This window comes from Corvus brachyrhynchos, unplaced genomic scaffold (genome assembly GCF_000691975.1).
Source record: "Corvus brachyrhynchos isolate BGI_N302 unplaced genomic scaffold, ASM69197v1 scaffold544, whole genome shotgun sequence".
In the NCBI taxonomy this organism is placed as follows: domain Eukaryota; kingdom Metazoa; phylum Chordata; class Aves; order Passeriformes; family Corvidae; genus Corvus; species Corvus brachyrhynchos.
Window position 1 is genome coordinate 2,068,308 of NW_008238325.1, and position 18,968 is coordinate 2,087,275.

General features: G+C 50.6%; 1 protein-coding gene across 1 annotated transcript in view; it reads right to left on the reverse strand.

Moving 5' to 3' along the window:
• IQCJ (IQ motif containing J) overlaps nucleotides 1–11,983 on the reverse strand; it is a 19,577-nt gene extending 7,594 nt beyond the window's left edge. The window contains exon 1 of the mRNA XM_017734360.1: nucleotides 11,653–11,983. Within this exon, the coding sequence (XP_017589849.1) occupies nucleotides 11,653–11,661 (9 nt within the window). The 5' untranslated portion in view covers nucleotides 11,662–11,983. The remainder of the gene's footprint in view (nucleotides 1–11,652) is intronic.
• Nucleotides 11,984–18,968: the final 6,985 nt, after the last annotated feature.

Here is an 18,968-nt window from a genome sequence, read left to right on the forward strand (position 1 = left end):
GGTCCCTCTCTGCAGTGGCCTCTGGCTCCCCAGGGGTACCTTTGAAGGCCTTTCAAATAAATACCTCCCTTTACTCCTGTCTAGTCTCTGGTTTTAGGTGGCCTCCTGAGGCATCAAAAGGCGTCCCAGGAAAACCCGAAATGCCAACAGAAGAAGCAGCACGGGAAAGCCTGAGATGGAACCTGGTCACATTCAGTCTGGGAAAGCAAAGAGCTACACTTGGTATGAATAATTCAAAACCAGCCTCAGACAAATGATCTCGGGTCTAGAAGGAAATGGGAAAGCCTCTGGAGGCTGCAGCTCTTTTTATTCCTGCCTGGTTGCTGCTGAATGCTGTTTTCTCTGGGGTTATTTTTTACCCTTTAAAAAAATATATATATATCTGGATATCCAAACAGTCAGCTCAGATGTTCAGAGAACACAGCAGACCCCAGAGAAATCCTTTCATTTCATATTCATCTCTGCCTGGTAAATTATTCATTAACAGGGATCGCTCAATGGGGGGAAAATTAAAAACTGGCAAATTAGTTTTCATTTGTTGACGTTAATTATTTAGTGTTCTTCCCTTTTGTTAGGGAAAACACAGAGGGGGATTGGTCTTGTTCTGACACTGCGAGTTTGCTCCCCAGACAACTCCTGGATAAGCATTGCTGGGGCTACTTCTATGGAAAATCCATGGAACTGTGGCTCCAGCGCAGGGATGTTGGGGCAGAGCTGGATTTCTGAATTCCAGATAAACTCCTGGATATTTTTCAACAGCACTTTGGAAAAAAATAGGTTGGTGGGGCTTTATTTCCAGAGATCACCCCAGGCATGGCACTAATGGAGATCCCATTAATTAATCTCCCTGAGCTCAGCCACAAACCCCCCACATTCCCATCAGCCTCGTTAGTGTTCAGCTAGTAAAGAAATATCCCCATGTTTAAGGGGCAGTGGAAATGGAATTGTCTCTGGAGCACTTTGGTTTGGAATTTGCAGTCGCTGCTCTGAAGAACAAGAGGCAGGAGGAGTGAATCAGACTAAAATCTCCAGCTCTCCCTAATCCTGCCCCTCAGCTCACAGGAGCTGCCAGGAGAACTCGTTCCATACCTCATCCAGTTTTTCTTCCTTCTGATTTCAGTGGCTGCTCCATCCTGAAAAGCTGGAAAAGCTTTGATTCCTCCCAGCTTTTCTACCCAGGCAGCAGCACAGCTCCCAGCCTCAACTCTTATTTTTCTGGAATACTCTCTAAGTGAAACCTGCCACGGGGCCACTCATTTATGTAAATATGGATAAAATAATAATAAAATGATGATTAAAACCCTCCTGGCTCTGTGGGAGTCCCCATTCTGACCAAAATAAACTTATTTCAAGTTTTTTAATGAGTTCCTGAGAGAGAAAACTGCTCTTGCTGCTGCTCAGCTGAGAGCCTAAGAGCAAATAATCCCAGCTGAGCCTTCCCAGGGAAGTTGGATTCTTCAATCACAGAGCCAAAATCCTGGTTTTCTGCAGCAGCTGGTCCTGCTCCACTGAATTTCCTTGCTGGGAAATGTGCAGGTGACCCCAGGACTTGCAGCATCCTCAGTTAACTCAGTCAGATGGGGTCAGCTCACAATGAACTGCATTAAGTGATACTGGCTTGGCTGGGTTGCTCATTCTGCCCTGCCTGGTTTTTGGTGCATCTTTCCAGAGGGAAGGGGCCTTTTCTCAGTCCTGGTTTCCTGCAGACACATCCCCGGGAGCGTTGCCAAGGCACATCCACCAGGACAGGAAATTAAAGGTCTCAACTCCCAGACATCACAAGATCAGACAAAAAACCAAATCAAATCCCAGCGTTCACAAACACAACCTGGGATAATGAAAGGAGGCGCTGGCCACGGCAGGGGGGTGGAACTGCATCAGCTTCAAGGGTAGGATCAGCAGGGCTGGCCCTCACTTAGGTCCAATAAAAAATAATGGCTCAGCCTTGCTCTGGAGCTCCATATCCATCTTTTATAGCCACAGAATAGAATCCCAGGATCACTGAGGTTGGGAGAGACCTCCGGTACCGTCGAGTCCAACCTGTGACTGATCCCTGCCTTGTCCACAGCCCAGAGCCCTGAGTGCCACCTCCAGGTGTTCCTTTGACTCCAAACCTCCCTGGGCAGCCCCTGCCAAGGCCTGACCTCCCTTTCCATGGGGAAATTCCTCCTGATGAAGAATTTCTTCCACATGAGTGAATTGCACCATTAAACATCAAACAGCTTTTGTCCCTGTTCCCTGCGAGCAGAGCCCGACCCCCCCGGCTGCCCCCTCCTGTCAGGGACTTGTGCAGAGCCACAAGGGCCCCCCTGAGCTCCTTTGCTCCAGCCTGAGCCCCTTTCCCAGCTGCTCCTCCCAGGATTTACTCTCCAGACCCTTCCCCAGCTTTGTTGCCCTTCCAGGACCTGTCTCCAAACAAAACCAAAATGCTGCATAATTATTCAGAGCCAAAGGGCCCCCAGATGTGATGAGAATCCCCCTTCCCTCACTGCTCTCCTGCAGTCTCTGCTGTGAAGGAGCCTCTGCTTTGGGTTTCCAAGACCAAAACTGAATTCAAGCGTCAGAAAGAGCAACAGCAACACCCTTCCTTTGGAATGCCTGGATCCTCCCTCCATCCAAGGGGCAGAAAGGACAGAAACTCCATTCACCAGGGCTTTGAACTTTCCTGTCATCCAAAAGCAAGGCAGAGCCCTTGGGCTCCCTGGCGGCAGAGTCTCACTGATTAAATCTCTTCTTTCCCAGCTGCTTTTAGAACACCTTTTCATTTTCAAAGTTCACTGTGACACCAAAGAACATTCATGGCCGAGCCTGGGAGTGAAGCACCCCATTTTTGCCAGGTTTGATGCTACAGGAATGTCAGGAACACCACTGAAACAACACACAACCACTGCCGAGCTGCACCGAGGCCACGGGAGCGAACTTTATCCACTGAAAAGCTGCAGAAAAGGTCAAACGGGCACGAGGAGTCGCATCCCTGTGGATTCTGTGTGTGTGGAGGGGTGAGGGGGAGCTGGAAGGAAATGTTCTGGAAATGTTCTGTTGGAGATGCCGCTTTAACGCTGGGCTTGGACCGCTAGCAGCTGCAGCATTCACGGGAGGGACCTGTCACGGTGTGGAGTTCAGGCTTAAAGAAATACAAATGTTGGTGCTGGGTGTTCTCCTGCTCCCGCTGTCAGGGACTGCTGGAGCTGGTAAAGGTCACATCACGGCTCCCACAGGAAAGGCTTTCCAGGGAATTCAGCTTTGGCCGTGGGAAGGAGAGGTTGGGGGTGATGCTCTGTGATGTCTGCGAGCCGGGCAGCGCTCAGTGCTGCAAGTGGTGCAGAGATGCTTTGGCTGCTGGGTGCTCTGGGCATGTTCCTGCCATGGGGAGGAATTCCATCCCTTCCATCCCTGTGCCAGGCTCTCCGGTGGGCCACAGAGCTGTGGGATGGGGGAATTTGAAGCACATGGTTCCCCACCCCAGGTAAAGCATTAAAACCCCCACAAAACACCAGCCCTAAATTTAGGGATTAAGCCCAGAAAAACCAAGTGGGTCCTTGGTTCAGTGAGCACTTCCCTGTTGGAAAATCCATTTCTATGGACAGACGAAGCCAAGAAAAATCTCCAAGGCACCAGGACTGCAAAGCTGTGCCATGCCAATCCAAGGAACTCCTGAGAGCCAAGCTCTCCTGCTGGAGAATCCCGGGATTTTTTGGGTTGGAAGGGGTCCTAAGGCCCATCCAATTCCACCCAGAACATCTCCCACTGTCCCAGGCTGCTCCAGCCCCAATGTCCAGCCTGGCCTGGGACACTTCCAGGGATCCAGGGGCAGCCACAGCTGCTCTGGGAATTCCATCCCAGCCCCTCCCCACCCTCCCAGGGAAGAATTCCTTCCCAATATCCCATCGACCAGAACAGCTCACTGGAAAGAGGCAAAGCACTCCCAGCATAGCGATGAGGATGGTGAGCAAAAATAAACCAGCCCTGAAGTGTTTCTCCCTTCATCACACAAATAATTAGGAACACTCGAGGTCGTGTGGTGCTTTTTAAACAGGGCCTCGGGCTGCTTGGGGGAATACAATTCCACGGCAGCAGTTTATCCTGGGAAGTCAGCTCAGCGGGGTTACAGCGTGCCAAGTTTAAATGGGAACCATTTGTTTCCCGTCTGCACTGCAGCAGGCGCTGGCAGGGTTTTTACGGAGCATCCCCGGCAGCCTCCGACTGTTGTTTTTCCAAATTAGCGCCGTGCCTGTGGAGTTAACGGGAGTGCAGGCAGCGAGGGGCCTCTCCACAGCCCCGTCACCGTGCTCAGGATCCTCTGCAGGAGCAGAGGACAAGGTCTGGCTGAGCTTTCTGTAATCACTGCTCTGCTGACGGGGACACGGCGCCGCTGCTGCCCCGAACCGAGGGGCGCAGAAAGGGCTGGGTGGGCACTGGAAAGCCAAGAGGCTTTCTATTTGTGAGGGTGTCAAGAAGCAACCTCTGCCTTTCCAAGGAGTTCCACAAGTCCTTGGCCCCACCAGCGCTGATTTCTGGAGAGGGCTCTGCAGAGTTTTACCTGGGGACATCCTGGGGACACAAGGGAAGGCAATCCTTGCTCATAAAGGGAGGGATTGCCCAGAAAACTCACCCCAGGAGGTGATGCAACTCCGAGGTGTCCATTCCTCCTGCCACAGAAGCTCTGGCTCTGGGAGAGAAGGAGTCACACAAGTCTGCTCTGACAGATCATAAAGAATCCTGGGATCTCCTGAGCCCCAAGGATCACCCAGTCCAGACCCTCGCCCTGCACAGACACCCCAAATCCCACCCTGGGCATCCCTGGCAGCACCTTCCCAATGCTCCTGGAGCTCTGGCAGCCTCGGGGCCGTGCCCATTCCCTGGGGAGCCTGGGCAGTGCCCGGCACCCTCTGGGGGAAGAACCTCTCCCTGATATCCATCACTAGAGAGGCAGCAAATCCTGCATCCTTCAACCTCTCCAATTCCCATTTATTACAGGAATATTCCACATCGGATGGCTCCAGGATTATCCTGTGCCCCAAAATTTCCAGGCCACGTCTCCTCTGTCAGCTCCTCCCTTTCATCGCTGACCCCTGCCCACCTCCAGCTCTGGAAGTGCCACCCTTCCCTTGGGCTCCTCCTTTCCTGCCTAACCTGCATTTTATCTCTCCTGGATAACAAGGAATTCTTCCAGCTGCAAAGCAGCTTTAAACAATTATTTTATCCCTACTATGTTGATCTGGCTCCTGTGGAACAGCAGCTTTGCCACTGGGCTGGAGCACGGGAATCAATTTTCCAGCAGCAGCTTGTTTTTATTCCATCAGCTCTCCTCCCTTCCCAATGATCCCTCATCCCTCGCCTTGCCCCGACAGATTTTTGCACGCAGAACTTTTTCCAGATGGCAGATCCAGTGCAGACAGCAATTTGCATAATTTAAATCTGCTTCCTGGCATAAATTACAGCACAACACACCGCGGGCTTTGATTTCCAGCTCCTCACAGCCAGGGCCGGGCAGTGCCCGGGAGTTGCAGGTGTCTCTGGAAAACCCAGGCTCAGCCACGGCACAGGGCAGGGGGAAGGGCTGAAATCAGAAATATTTCCTCATGGAAATAATAATTCCCGGTGGAATGTGCCCCAAACAGCACCATTCCAGGGAACTCCAGCAGCTCACTGGCTGCTCCAGGGTGAGAAGGTCAAGGAGAGCTCCTGGTGACACAGTGGGGTTTTCCCACAAGGACAAATACAACTTTGGGGGTGTTCCAAGAAGGTTGAAACAAATCCATGGTCAAAGTGAATCTCTTTTTTCCTGACCTCCCCATCCCAGAAGCCGGGCTGAGAGCAGGAATCACCTCTTCGGGATCCACAGCACTCACTGATCTGACACCTGTGTCCATGCAACCCCTCCAAACAGGAGCCTCCTGCCAAACATGGATTATTCCCCTTCCAGAGGCTCCAGTTTAGACCAAACATGAATTTCTGCCCCGAAATATTCCCCGGGAACAACTGAGAGGTGAAAGACTCAGAGCAGAAATGTGCTGGCAAACACGGAATGCAAACAGATCCCTCTGACAGCCCCAGAACAGGAGCCTGAATCCCAAAATAATCCAACTAAAACACACACATTCCCCACATCTTGCCTTGCTCCCAGCAATTTGGTGGCACGGCGGAGCCGTTCCCATCCTTGGCACGTGCACTGCACTGGGGCTGGCCAAGACTGAGCATTCCTTTGTTCATTTGGCACCGGGAGAGGCACAATGGACCCAAACCCTACAGTCTGCAGCCAGCTGGGAGGCTGAAAACAGCAATAAACTCCAAAAGTGCTGCTTTTGTCTGTCAGCACTCCGAGCAAGCCCATGTCTTCAAACATTTCTGCCTCTTACATGTCAATTAATGCCTTCTAATTTCTGCACCAAGCATTTGCAGCCCTCTCTCCCCGTCAGAGGAGCGTTCATTCTGCCGCTGCTTTGGGCTCCCTGAGCCCCATTTCCGCTGTCAGAACTCGTGTTTAGGAACGTCACCTGCTGAGTTCCTTAATTCTGTTATTTGTGGGGTTGGGACGGGCCCCACAAGCCTGAGGCCACTTCATCCCCAGGGAGGGAGCACATCCATGCCCTCATGAAGTGACTGTGAAATTCCCACAATTAAGGCCTTATTTTCAATGAAAATTTGCACTGGAATATTCACATTCACAGGCTGCTCCCAGTGCAACTCCCTCCCCCAGCCCAGTGTGGATGTGTTTGCTCTGTCCCGATGGTGAATTCCCATCGACTTTCCGCCAGGGAAAAACCCCGGAAAAAAATCATCCCATCCATCACCCTCAGGCCTCTGCTCCACTTTTAATTACAACGCTCAGGATCCTTCCTTCAAATCCTAAACCTGAGGAGAAAGGAGCTTTTAATTTGCACAGCACCATGAAGTTCCCTGCTCCAGTGACATCCATTTGCTGCTGTCTCCTGTGCTGAGGGAGAGATTCCCTCGCTTTCCCTTTTTCCATGGAAGATGAGTTTGCCCCAAGTCACAATCCCTTTACAATGAGTTGTGCTTTGTGCCCACTCTGAATTATAAGGATCATTTTCCATGGGCAGATGTAAATGGATAATTCAGGCTCGTTTTGCTGGGATGTATCGCAGTTTGAACACTCTGGTTTAATTTTAATTTCACCCAGTTTGGGTCTTTATTTTTAGGCTGATCCCAGTTTTGGGAGAACTTTGGGATGAGGAGTCTGACACAAAGCAGCTGCTGAAACGCTGACCTAAAATAGACCTGAGAGGGGCTTACACAGACACCTTCCCCCCTTTAGGCTGAGCTTGAACCCCACCAGCATTCCCAGATTCCTTCGGCACCTCCCCCTTTGCAAGTGGACATTTTCCATCAGGATTCCGATCGATGACCACCACAACAACGTCACCGTCCGATGGAAAACTCCCATCAGGCATCATCAGGAATCATCGGATTCCTCATGGAAAGAGGGAAAGGGATGGGATAAAAGCTCGGGATGTTTTGTGGAGAGGGAGAACAAGACGGGAGAGGATTTAAAATCAGCCTGAAATTCAGGCACCTGGAGAAACGCCCCACACTTCTCATTCATTCAGTTATTAGCACACAAAACCCACTTTAAATACTTGATAATTGAAGGAATTCACAGGATTACCAGGAAATTAATTATTAATAAAAGACCCTCGTCTGTGCCTTTCCGAAAGCAGCTGCTCTCCGTTGTTTTCAGAGGCACCAAGCTGAGCATTCTCCAGCTGCTTTTTAATACATGGAAATAATATTCCAAAGCAGGGACAAAATGCCAGCGGCTGAGGGGTGGCTGAGCCATCCACGGCGTGCAAACGAATTCCCTGCCTGGATATCGGGATGTGGATGTGCAGCCTTCGGGAACCAAGGGAGCCAAACCCGCCCAGGATGGCAGGAGGAAGATCAGGCCCAGCTGCCCCCGGTGCCGCAGGAATGGATGGGAAAATCCGTGCCAGGAAATGTGAGGAACGGCTGCAGGAGATGGGGGCAGGCCCTGACGGGCTTCATGCTCATCAAGGATAAACAGGGTGTTCTTAATTAACACGCCCGAGCCAGGACTCGTTATCACGGATCGATGTAGGGTAGGATTTGTGGGAACAGAGGGGAAAAGGTCACTCCAAAAGGATTTCCCTCACTCCCGATCATTCTCAGAGTGAGCAGAGCTGTAAAATGCAGGAAATTCCATCTTTTCTGTATTGCAGCATTGTACAAAGGTGTTTCTATTCCTTAAACACAGCTAGTACAGAAAAAACCCTACAAAAGGGTCTGGGTTTATTCCTTAAAAAATTCAAGGTGTCTTTCAGCTTCTTGCAGATTGATCCACCTTTCCCAAGGAGCTCCTCAAAACATTCTTATGGAAAAGCTGTCCTGCCTATGGGAATGCCTTGTAATTCCCACAGCCAAAAATTGGCCACCCAGCATCGCTGATGCTGGAATTGCATCAACAGTCCCATTAAACACCCACATTTTATGGGTGTTTGAAACACTTCCCGTTTAACAGCCCCACTTAAACACCTCGTTGGAGTCTGGAAAGAACTCTGAGGTCCACCAGGAATTTCTCTTGCCACAGAACAGGAATAGAGATTTTTTTTTCAATAAAAGAAGAAGGAAGCCAGTCCCCAGTCCAAGATGTGCTGGAGATATTTGGGCACAGAGCTTGGCACAGCTTTTTTTCAGGGCTCAAGGAGTAAAACTTCCTTTGGCTCCCTGAAGGGTTTATTTTGCATCAAAATAACCATAAAAAACCATTTCCCATGGCAAAAAAAGGCCCTCCAACAGGAAAAATTCCCTATATTCAGCATAATCACCTTTAGCACCTCATTCATCAGATCCCTGTCTACTCCAAGAAATAATTCCAGGTAATTCCCATCTTTGAAAGCTGGAGTTTCACATGGGGGAGTGGTTTATATTCCTGATCCTTTCCCATTTATGGAATGACAGATGTTTCACTTTCAGCACCAGGGACTGGCTCCTCTGAGCCCTCCTGACCCGGGGGGGACTGACTGCAATGAGGTCAAACCCCATCTCCACCTGCACTTTGAAGCCTCTCCCTTCCAGGTGTTCCTAAATCCATCAGAACTGCCTGGGAAATCATCACCCATTCCCGAGGGATGGGAGCTCCTCTCTGCTTTGTTCCCAGCAGCTCAGCCTGGATCATGCAGTCGGGTTCACTGGCCCAGTTCAGTGTCAGGTTGGTTCTCAAATTCCCATTTTCCCACAGTTTTCCTGTTTCCAGTCTGGGACCAGCTCTGTTTCCACCCCCTGGACATCCCCTTAAATGTGGGATTTTCCCAGCTCAGTCTCCAGATCTCACAAAGGAGAAGAGCTGAGCATTTCTTTTCCTCATGGATGTTCTCCCAGCACCATTTTTTCCTCAAAACCACTTTTTAGACCCTTCAAAGCCTCTGACCTTGCTAAATGGAAATATCCCCACATCAAGATCCTGAAAAAACTCGGGATGAGCAGAGCTGCCCAAACTCCAGTTAAACCCTAGACAAGATCCTTGTTCCAGGAGATATTTCCATGTTTCCTCTGGCTGATTTTACTGTATTTACTGTATTTACTCTCCAGCCTGTTGTAAACAAGTGAGTTTGAACTCAGGTCCCAGCCCCTGTGGTTGGAGGACAGCACAGAAATCTGGGACAACACCTGGAGGTGTCCCACTTCTCCTGCCCACCTGCATCCCGCTGCTCCAGGATGCTGCAATCAGGTTTCCCAGCTGTAGGAAATGTGGAATATTGGCTTTGCTGAGTTTTCCCAGCTGGAATCGGGGCACTGAGAGCCACAGCTCCCCTGAAACAGGAAACCTTCGCCTCCAGAGGGTTCATCCCAACCAGTTTGTCATTTCTTCCTGTGTTTTCTTGGGCATCCAGGGAAATTGCTGGAAGTACCAACATTCCCTGGCATTTGATCTCCTCCCTGTATTTCAGGTCGGAGCAGGCTTTTGCACACAAAGGCAGGCCTTAGCCTTTGGGCACAGAAAGAGTCTCCCTGGTTTTATTGGGATTCCAGGAGTCCCCAGACGGCCTGAGCAGGAACCTGCAGGAGCCTCAAGTGACAGAAAATCCAAGTTTTAAGAGATTTAAAGCAGGGAAAGGATTCCAGTTCTGTCTGTGCTTTGGAATGCTCAGGGAAAGCATAACTGGACACAATTCCAGAGGTTTGACAGTGCTGCACTGGGAGCATGAGGTGAATCCCAGCACCTTCAGCTCACGGAAATTCTTCTGGATTTATTTTATTTCTAAAACTCCTGCGGAGCTTCTCCAGCCTTTTGGGAAGCTGAACACTTTGAACCAGCAAAGGCAATCCAAATTTATTCAGCTCCAGGTAAGTGAGATATTCCCAATGCAGCCTTTTTCCCCCTGTGCAGTTTAACCAGTGAGTTTCCATTGTCTGACAAGTTGTCCTGGAAAACAGAGAAGCTGGGATTGATCCCAGCGTGGGAGAAACGGGAATCCAATATTTGCTGATTTCCAGCCACCCACTCTGGAACTCGGAGCCGTGCAGGATCCATCAATCCCAACGTGTTCAGCCTCCTCCTCCAGTGAGGAACGGGATGTGCAGGATGGATCCTCGCCCGAGGGTCGGCTCCCTGCCCTTGGAATGCCTGAGGAACCATTCCCACTTCCCTGTGTTGCCTCTGAGTGTCTCTCCCTGTTTCATTTCCACCCTCTGGTGTCTGTACACGGTCACTCCCATCCATCACATCCTGGCCGATAGCCTTGGAAAGAGCTTTGGAAAAGCCTCGTGGGCTGTCTGTGCCCTGTGCGCGGGGGATGGAGTTTGGGATGGAAGGAACCACCCTGTGGAATCTCCTCCCGAGGGAAGCACAGCTCCAGCGTGCTGGGAGAGAGCCTGGATGCCCAATCCAGCCGGCCCTGCTACAGCTGCTCCGGCAGGAGCGCCGAAAATAAACAATCAGTCCGGCACGGAGGAATCATCGGAGCCCTCTGCCCGCCGCCAGAGCCCGCACTGGCCCCGCACATTCCCGGGATGACTTCATCGGGATCCAGCGCTGAGCCGGCAGCGCAGGGAGCTTTTCCGTGCTGACAGCCAGCTGAACTCTCGGCTCCAGCAGCCCTGCATCGATCCGCCGGCTATTCCAGGGCTCGGATCGCCAGGAGCTGAGATCCCTGCGGAATCCCGAGGCTCAGAGCCGCGGGCCGTTCCCCCCAGGACGCCCAGCCACGTTTCCCCCACCCCCAGGAATTGCACAGCCGAAAGAAAAAAGGCTGTGAAATCCAGGGAAATTCTGCCACGGAGCCCGGCCACCGCTCGGCAGAGCCCTGGGAATCCTCAGGCATCTTTTCCAAGCACTGTTTGGAATTGTTATCCCCCGGAGCTGCTCCCCTCCTTCCCGAGCCGACAACAGAACCCAGCCTTAAATTCCCTTAATAAACTTCCAGCACGGCAGGAATCGCATCGCGTTTGCTCCAGGCTCCTTCCCCCGAGGCAAAAGTGCTGCTGGATCCCAGATTCCCTGAGGAAATCTGCCCGCGCATCCCCGGCTGGGGAGTCACACACAGCATCATCCATGTCCCGGCGGGCACCCCACAGCCCCGGCATCCCTTCCCCATTCCCGAGGGAGCTGCTCCATCCCAGAGCTGCCCGAGAGGGAGCTCGGGGCATTCTTTAGGGAATGCAATCCCTTACCAGCCGCATGGCGAAGTTTCCCAGGGAAAAGAGGCAGGAACGCGGCTCCTGCCGGCGCTGGCTCCCGTGGAACGGCAGGAGCCGGGGAAGCTGCAACCCTCGGAGTTGAGCTCACTCTGTAGGCACCAGGAAAACCTCAAAGAGAGGGGGGAAAAAAATGGGAAGAGCCAGAGCGGGAGCGAGCAGCCCACAGCCAGCTAGATGGGAAACTTCTGGCACGGCTCCAGCGCGGGGATGGATCCGCTGTCATCCCGAGGCGCGCAGCCATGGGAATGAGCGAAACTTGGATTTACGGGCGGGTTCGGAGCCGGCAAGGAGCGTTTTCTAGGGAATCCAGGGAGGAACGACGCTGGGTCCGAGAGGGAATGGCGGGGTGGGTGTGTGCAGCACACACAGAAACGCATCAGCCAGAGAGTCCCTGCCAGAGATTCTATTTTATAGATTCTGTATTTTATAGATTCTATTTTAGATATTCTATATTTTACAGATTCTAATTTATAGAGTCTATATTTTAGATATATTATATTTTATACTATATTTTATATATTCTATATTTTATATATTCTTTATTTTATATATTCTTTATTTTACAGGATTCTATTTTAGATATTCTATATTTTATAGATTCTGTATTTTAGATATTCTATATTTTACAGAATCTGTATTTTACAGATTCTGTTTTAGATATTCTATATTTTATCTATTCTATTTTCTAGATTGTATTTCCTATCTTTATTTTGATTTCTCTATTTTATTTCCTATTTTCTATGAACAGACCCAGGTGCCAGCACAAACCCCAGCCAGGCCATTCCATCAGCTCCTCGGTGGGAATTTTATTATGCACAACTCCAATCCCAAATCTGCATCCAAGAGGCTTCTCTGGGGTTTATGATGCTCCTCAGGCACACCAACAAATCCCTTAAGGGGTTTTTCCCAGCATTGCCAAAAATCCATTTTCCAGAGGTGATTCCGATGATTTCAAGCACGTGGTGAAAGTGCTCTGAGCCTGAACTTGTGCAAAGATTTCTGCTTTGGCAGGCAATAAAAGGAAAATGAATAATAATCCCAAATAGTAATAATTGCCAACTTTTCATAGGCCAAAAGGCTCTGTAAGGCTCAGAAAAACAACCAGGATCACTTGGAAAGTGTTTAAATCTGAATTTATAGCAAATGCAAAAATTTGGGGGTTTTAAATGCTGGTAGGGAATATATATTTAATATTTTAAAATAGATTTAGTTTTAAAATATAAAATAGTTTAAAGACATGTAATAATGTAATTTAATAAGATAAATAATTTAGATATATTGAATTTGGGGGCTTCCTCCTGAACCCCAGCTCCAGCAGGGCTCAGGGATGTGTTCGGATATTTTCCAGCCCTCTATGCAAAGGGAATGTCAGCTCAGGGAAAATTTGTAAATCAACACTTTTTTGGCATGAAAAGGGTTAAAAATCCAAAAAAACTCCAGAGAGCGTGGCTTAAACTGGCAGCGAATGAGTGAATTCAGCCTCTTTTACTCCATCGTTATTTGCTTATATTGTGTAATTATTTATTGAAAATGAGGTTACGAGTTCAGTCCCTGTAAACAGAGCTCCAAACAATTCCAGCTTTCCAAACTGGGAAGGGGATTCCTGCAGGTCTGGGCTGGGCTTCCTTCAGCCCACGAAGAAAACGAGGAGTCAGACAAAGCTGAATCACCGGAGGGGGGTTCGGTGCTGGTTCCCCTCCCGTGGGGAAATGAGCCCTCAGTGGGAAGGGAATCACATGGGAGCAGACAAACAGGAATTCCTTGGTGCCACAGCAATCCCGGGAAGGCCGAGGAGCTCGTGACAAAAGCAAAATATTTGGGATATTTGGAAGCAGAGCCATCCTTAACACCAGCGATGCTCCCACAGGTGGTTCCTCTCCAGGCTCAGCTCCAGGCCCGCAGGAGAAGCGGCCAGGAGGCGCCAGCTGTGCCCAGATGTGCCCATGGAAGTTCAGCAGAGCCAGAGCTGCACAATCCCAGCTATCCCAGTTCTGGGAATGTGGCTGGGGTTGGTGAGCACCACGGGTCCTGCTCAGGATTTCAGATTTCTTCCCCGTGGACAGAATTCCAGGATCAGCGAGGTTGGAAAAGCCCTCCAGGGCCAGCGAGTCCAACCTGTGCCCCATCCCCACCTTGTCACCGAGTGCCATGTCCTTGGGCATCTCCAGGGATGGGCACTCCAAAGCTCCCTGGGAGCCCCTTCCAAGGCTTGGCCGGCCTCTCCATGGGGCAATTCCTGCGAAAAAAAAATCCTGCTGACACTCGGCTGCAGCCAAGTCCATGCCCCAGGAAGGAGGAGGGTTCCCGCTGGTGGTTGAGGAGCCAACCCACCACATCCCAGCTCCAAAAGAAAAGCTGGAAATTGGCCCAAAATTCCTCCCTGGCTGGCACTGCACACCTGCATTTCCCATCAGGGAATGTGGGCATTTATCAAGGAATCATGGACTGGTTTGGGTTGGAGGGACCTTAAAGCTCATCTCCTTCCACCCCCTCCCATGGATTCCACACCTTCCCCCGGATTCCTGTCCCTGGAAAGCTCAGGGAATGTCTCACCCACCTCCCCTCCCCTTCCTTTGCTCCAGGGGCAGCCTGGCAGTGTCCCAGGCCAGGCTGGGGCTTGGAGCAGCCTGGGGCAGTGGGAGGTGTCCCTGCCCACGGCAGGGGTGGCCCTGGATGGGCTGTAAGGTCCCTCCCCACCCAAACCAGTCTGAGATTCCATGGTTTCCCAGTTCAGCCTTTGGTTCCTGTTCTGATTTCCAGGTTTTGTACCAACGCTGAATCATGTCCATGAAAATCTGTGTGTCCAGCCTGGACAACACTGGGGACACACGAGTTTGATTTTCCCCTCACATTAGATCACCGCAGAGCTGCTCCTTGAGCCAAGTGTCTTATCAAGATCTCAAATCCCATCTTTATCGTTTCCTTATGGAGAAAAAGACAGGAAAAAAGGTCTTTGGGAGAGCTGCAGCCCCCCTGTGTCCCCTCCCCACCGGTTTTACACCCTCTGGGAGAAGGATTTGGGGTTAACCAGGCTTTATTCCCAATCCCTTTTTCCCAGGATGAAACAAAAACAATTTAGAAGGAGAAAGAAATAGCAAAGCAGACAGCAACCCTGCACCATCTGCTTCCCAGGGAGGAGCCATCTCCGGCAGGAATCCATGTGCAGGGAGGGAAGAGGACTTTCCCTTGGCTTTGCCATGGAAAAACCGTGTGGGTCCTTAGGGAATTGAGCTTTTACCTGGACACCAGCCCCAAATTTTCTGATGATTTTTGTTCCTCTAGACCTGGAGTGGGTGAACTAAACTGCCCAAAGCTGGGACCTGGGAGCTGCTGGATCCTTCCTGTCTCCAGGGTGGGCTGGTGGGGTCCCAAAATCCACGTCCTCCTGGTATCCCATGGACAAAAGCTGCTGCTTGCTCCCAAAAATGGGATCCCAAACAGATTTGGCACCAAAAGAAAACTCCACAAGACCTCAGGTGGCAGCTGCAGCCTGTGCTGGGTGAGCTCATGGAAGAGATGTGGATTTTCCTGGTTAGGAAAGGGAGCGCTGGATATCTGGGAACAACGGATGAGCCGAGTGACTCTATCTGTGAGATAATAATGCAGCACCAGGAAAAGATCCCATTTTTATGATCCACTTTTTATCGGAAATTAAAATTAACTGCAGGACGGTGGAAGTCAGAGGCGGCTAATTATAGCTCTGGGAAGGAGGAGCTAATTCCCGGGAACAGCTCAGCTCCATGGGATGCAGAACGAAGCCTCTGCCACCCTCTGCTCTCCCTCCACCCCTCCCTGCGCTCCTGGGTGGTTTTTGCACATTCCAAACCCCTCAGGGACCAGGACAATGATTGTCCTTTCTACTTCCAGCAAAACCAGTTTCTTGGAGTCTTTTTGATTCCATGACTGTGTGATCCAGGGAATGAACATCCACCTATTCCAGCACAGGAAGCCCGAGAGCTGCTCTTTCACAGAAATGAAGATGCTGATTTCTTCGAACACCCGGGTTGTTTGAAGGGAGATGAAACAGAATTCCTGGGAAACCTGGATTTTCCAAAGGCTCCACACTGCCTCACTCCACCCTGGAGGCCCCACAGATTCTGCAGAGTTAAGTTGCCACATTATCTCCAAGGGGAAAAAAGGGAAAAATTCATCTCCTGTACCACATCTCCAAGCCTTTTCCAAAGGAGTTTGGAGTCCCACGATGCCACACCAAAGCCACACGTGTGTGCCAAAATTCCTGATTTTTGAGCCCAAAATAAAGCTGGAAAGATTGATGGCTCCAGCACTGAGCAGCACATTCTCCTACTCATTCCCAAATCTGATGCCGGGAGGAAAAAACCAACCCTTGGTTCTCCCTCACATCTCCAAACCCCAGTTTTCCAGGGAATTATTTGGTCTCCTGAGCTCCAGCCCCTCTCCCTGATTTGTCCATGTGGGAAAACCCTCTCTGCTCTTCCCAGGAGCCTGGGTTGTCCTTCCCTGTGCTCCCAGGAGTTGATCCCATGGCAAGGACTTGGCGGATGGCCTTGGGCCAGCAGATGGAGAGGGAGAGGAGCTGTTCCTGCTCCTCAGGAGAGCAGGAAGGACATGAAGAGCTCTGGCTGGGAAAGCAGGATCTGGGCATGTTCCTGTATCCAAGCTGTTAATTCCCACTGGATTCTTGAATAATGAGCACTCCCTGCCCAGCCAGAAGATTTTAAGGCAGCCAAAACCCAGGACCTCCTGCATTCCCAGAATTGCCTGGGAACCCTCCTGGAAACAGCCTTAAACCCAGGAATTAAATCAGGAATTAAATCAACAAAGCTATCGGGGTAATTTTTCTCACCCTACTAATTAGTGGGATCTGAGATTGCAGTGTGATCTCGGAGCTGCACCCATTACCCAGCCAGCCCCACACATCCCAACGTGGAATTTCAGCACGGATGGTTAACCCAGATTTTTCCAGAGGAGCAATTCCCATCTGCTGGGTTTAACCATGCATTTGCTGTGTGTTAGGAGCTGTGGTGATTCGGCCCTCGGGGTCTGGTCAGGGTGGGGTGATCCAGATAAAAGAGGATGGTCCCTTTGGGGCAGGATGGTCCCTCTGGAGCGAGGGGATCCATCTAGAACAGGATGGTCCCTCTGGGGCAGGATGGTCCCTCTGGAGCAAGGGGATCCATCTGGAACAGGGTGGTCCCTCTGGGGCAGGATGGCCCTCTGGAATGCAGTGCTCCAGCCAGACCATGATGCTCCTCAACATTCCCAACTCCTGGTCCCATCCTGCCCCTGTTCTCCAGAGCACACCTGAAGCTCCGCCTGAGCCACGCCCAGGGCACATCTGTCCCCTATCAAAGGGGTTTTAAGCCAGTCCTTGTGTGTCCTTAGGCCAGGCCTAAGCTCCTTGTGCTCCGTCAGGACGTGCTGTGGGTGTTGCACCATGCCACCGTCACCAAACCAAGCCCAGGTGCTGGGTTGTTCAAGGCTTTGGACTAAAATTGGGCCTAGTGAGGAGTCTGGCATTAAAACCTGATTTTCTGAGCCCTGCAAGGCTGACCAGACTCACGGGAAAACCGGCCCCTATAAACAGCAGGTTAATCATTTATGGACATCAGCTCTGGCTCGGGATCTGGAGCTCTGCACTCCCGGAATGCCAATGGGAAGGAAGAGCCGAGCTGGCTCCCTCTGCTCCAGCCCACCCTCCCTGGGGAGCTCATTAGCGTGGAAACTCTTGCTGGAGAATTCCATCAATCTCTCAGAGCTGGCTCTGTTTGGGATTCCCACTCCTGGATGCTCCAGCTGAACAAAAGCTCCCGGATGGCTCCCCCAGCCTCCCTCGGATTTCAAGGAACAGACTCCCAGATGTTTAAGAATGCAGTTATTGAACAGCCTTGCTCAAATATGGGACTAAGCTGGAGTTGTCTCATCCTGCCCACACTCAGCTGCTTCCAGATGGATTTATCCAAGAGAAAATGGAATCCTGGGTGTGGCTCCTTGGGGGCCTTGTAGGAACCTCGGATTCTTTGCAATTTGAAGCCTAAAATGGAGTTTTCCAGAAGTCACAAAGATGGGAAAACATCGTTCCTGCTCTTAAAATGGGAAGAAAGGAAAACCCAGGGAACTGCAGACCAGGGAGCCGCACATGTGTGTGGAGGTGGGATTTACACGGGGTAAGGGGAAGGAATTCCTCCCTGGGAGGGTGGGCAGGCCCTGGCACAGGGTGCCCAGAGCAGCTGGGGCTGCCCCTGGATCCCTGGCAGTGCCCAAGGCCAGGCTGGACATTGGGGCTTGGAGCAGCCTGGGACAGTGGGAGGTGTCCCCAACAGCAGGGGATGGGATTTAAGGTTCCTTCCACCCCAAACCATTCCATGACTCTAGGATAAGATGGAGATCCCATCTCCAGGTTTTCCATGGGATTGAGGGGTCAGGGGCTCCATAGGAACCTCACCTTCCCTGATAGGACACGATGGGCCCAGGCAGCAGAGACCCCATCCCAGCTTTCCCAGCATTCACCACTTCCAAGCCTTGGATTCCCAGTCTGGATGAAAACAGAGAATTCCCCATTTCAGCACCAGATAAAAGCACTTGTGCATTGGAATGGAATTTTATTAATTGTTATTTTAATAATTTTAAATTGTTATTTTAGTCATTTACCAGTTTACTTTCAAACGGTACCATTTCAAGAGTTCTAAATGATTCAATTATTTTAAAGTAAAACCACGTGGAAGCACTTGGAAAAGGCTGGATTTAGGCATGGAAACACCTGGAGATGGCTTTGGATGCAGCTGTACATCCTGGCAACTTCATTTTGCTGCTGGGAAATTCCCCCTTCAGTCCTACCTGGTTAATTCATAAAGCCCAACGTCCCCAAAAGAATTTTCTCCGCTATAAATCCCCTGGAATTCACGGGAAGTGGCTTTGGCCATGGTCTGCTCCGTGTGGGAGCTGGGCCCAAGGGATGTGCATGGAAAGATTTCCAGTGCAAGGTAAGGAATAACCAATTCCAGTGGGATCCACAGCATTTGGGGCCCTTAATGAGCTGCTGGAGAATTCCCGTGGTTAATATATTCAGGGACTACGAGGGAATCCGGGAATTTAATGAATCTCAGCATAAAAAAAAAAGGTGCTTGGATCTAACTGCAAGTAAATATTGCTTAATTATTCTTCTCATTCCATGGCTGATTTAGAGGCATTTCCCTGGATACTGTTCCTGGTCCAGGCTGTGAAATATTTATTGGTCCAACTGTAAAGTCCACGGGTTTTGACACACTGATGCATTTTCAATGCCTGTGTTCTAAACCCCAAATTTTTAA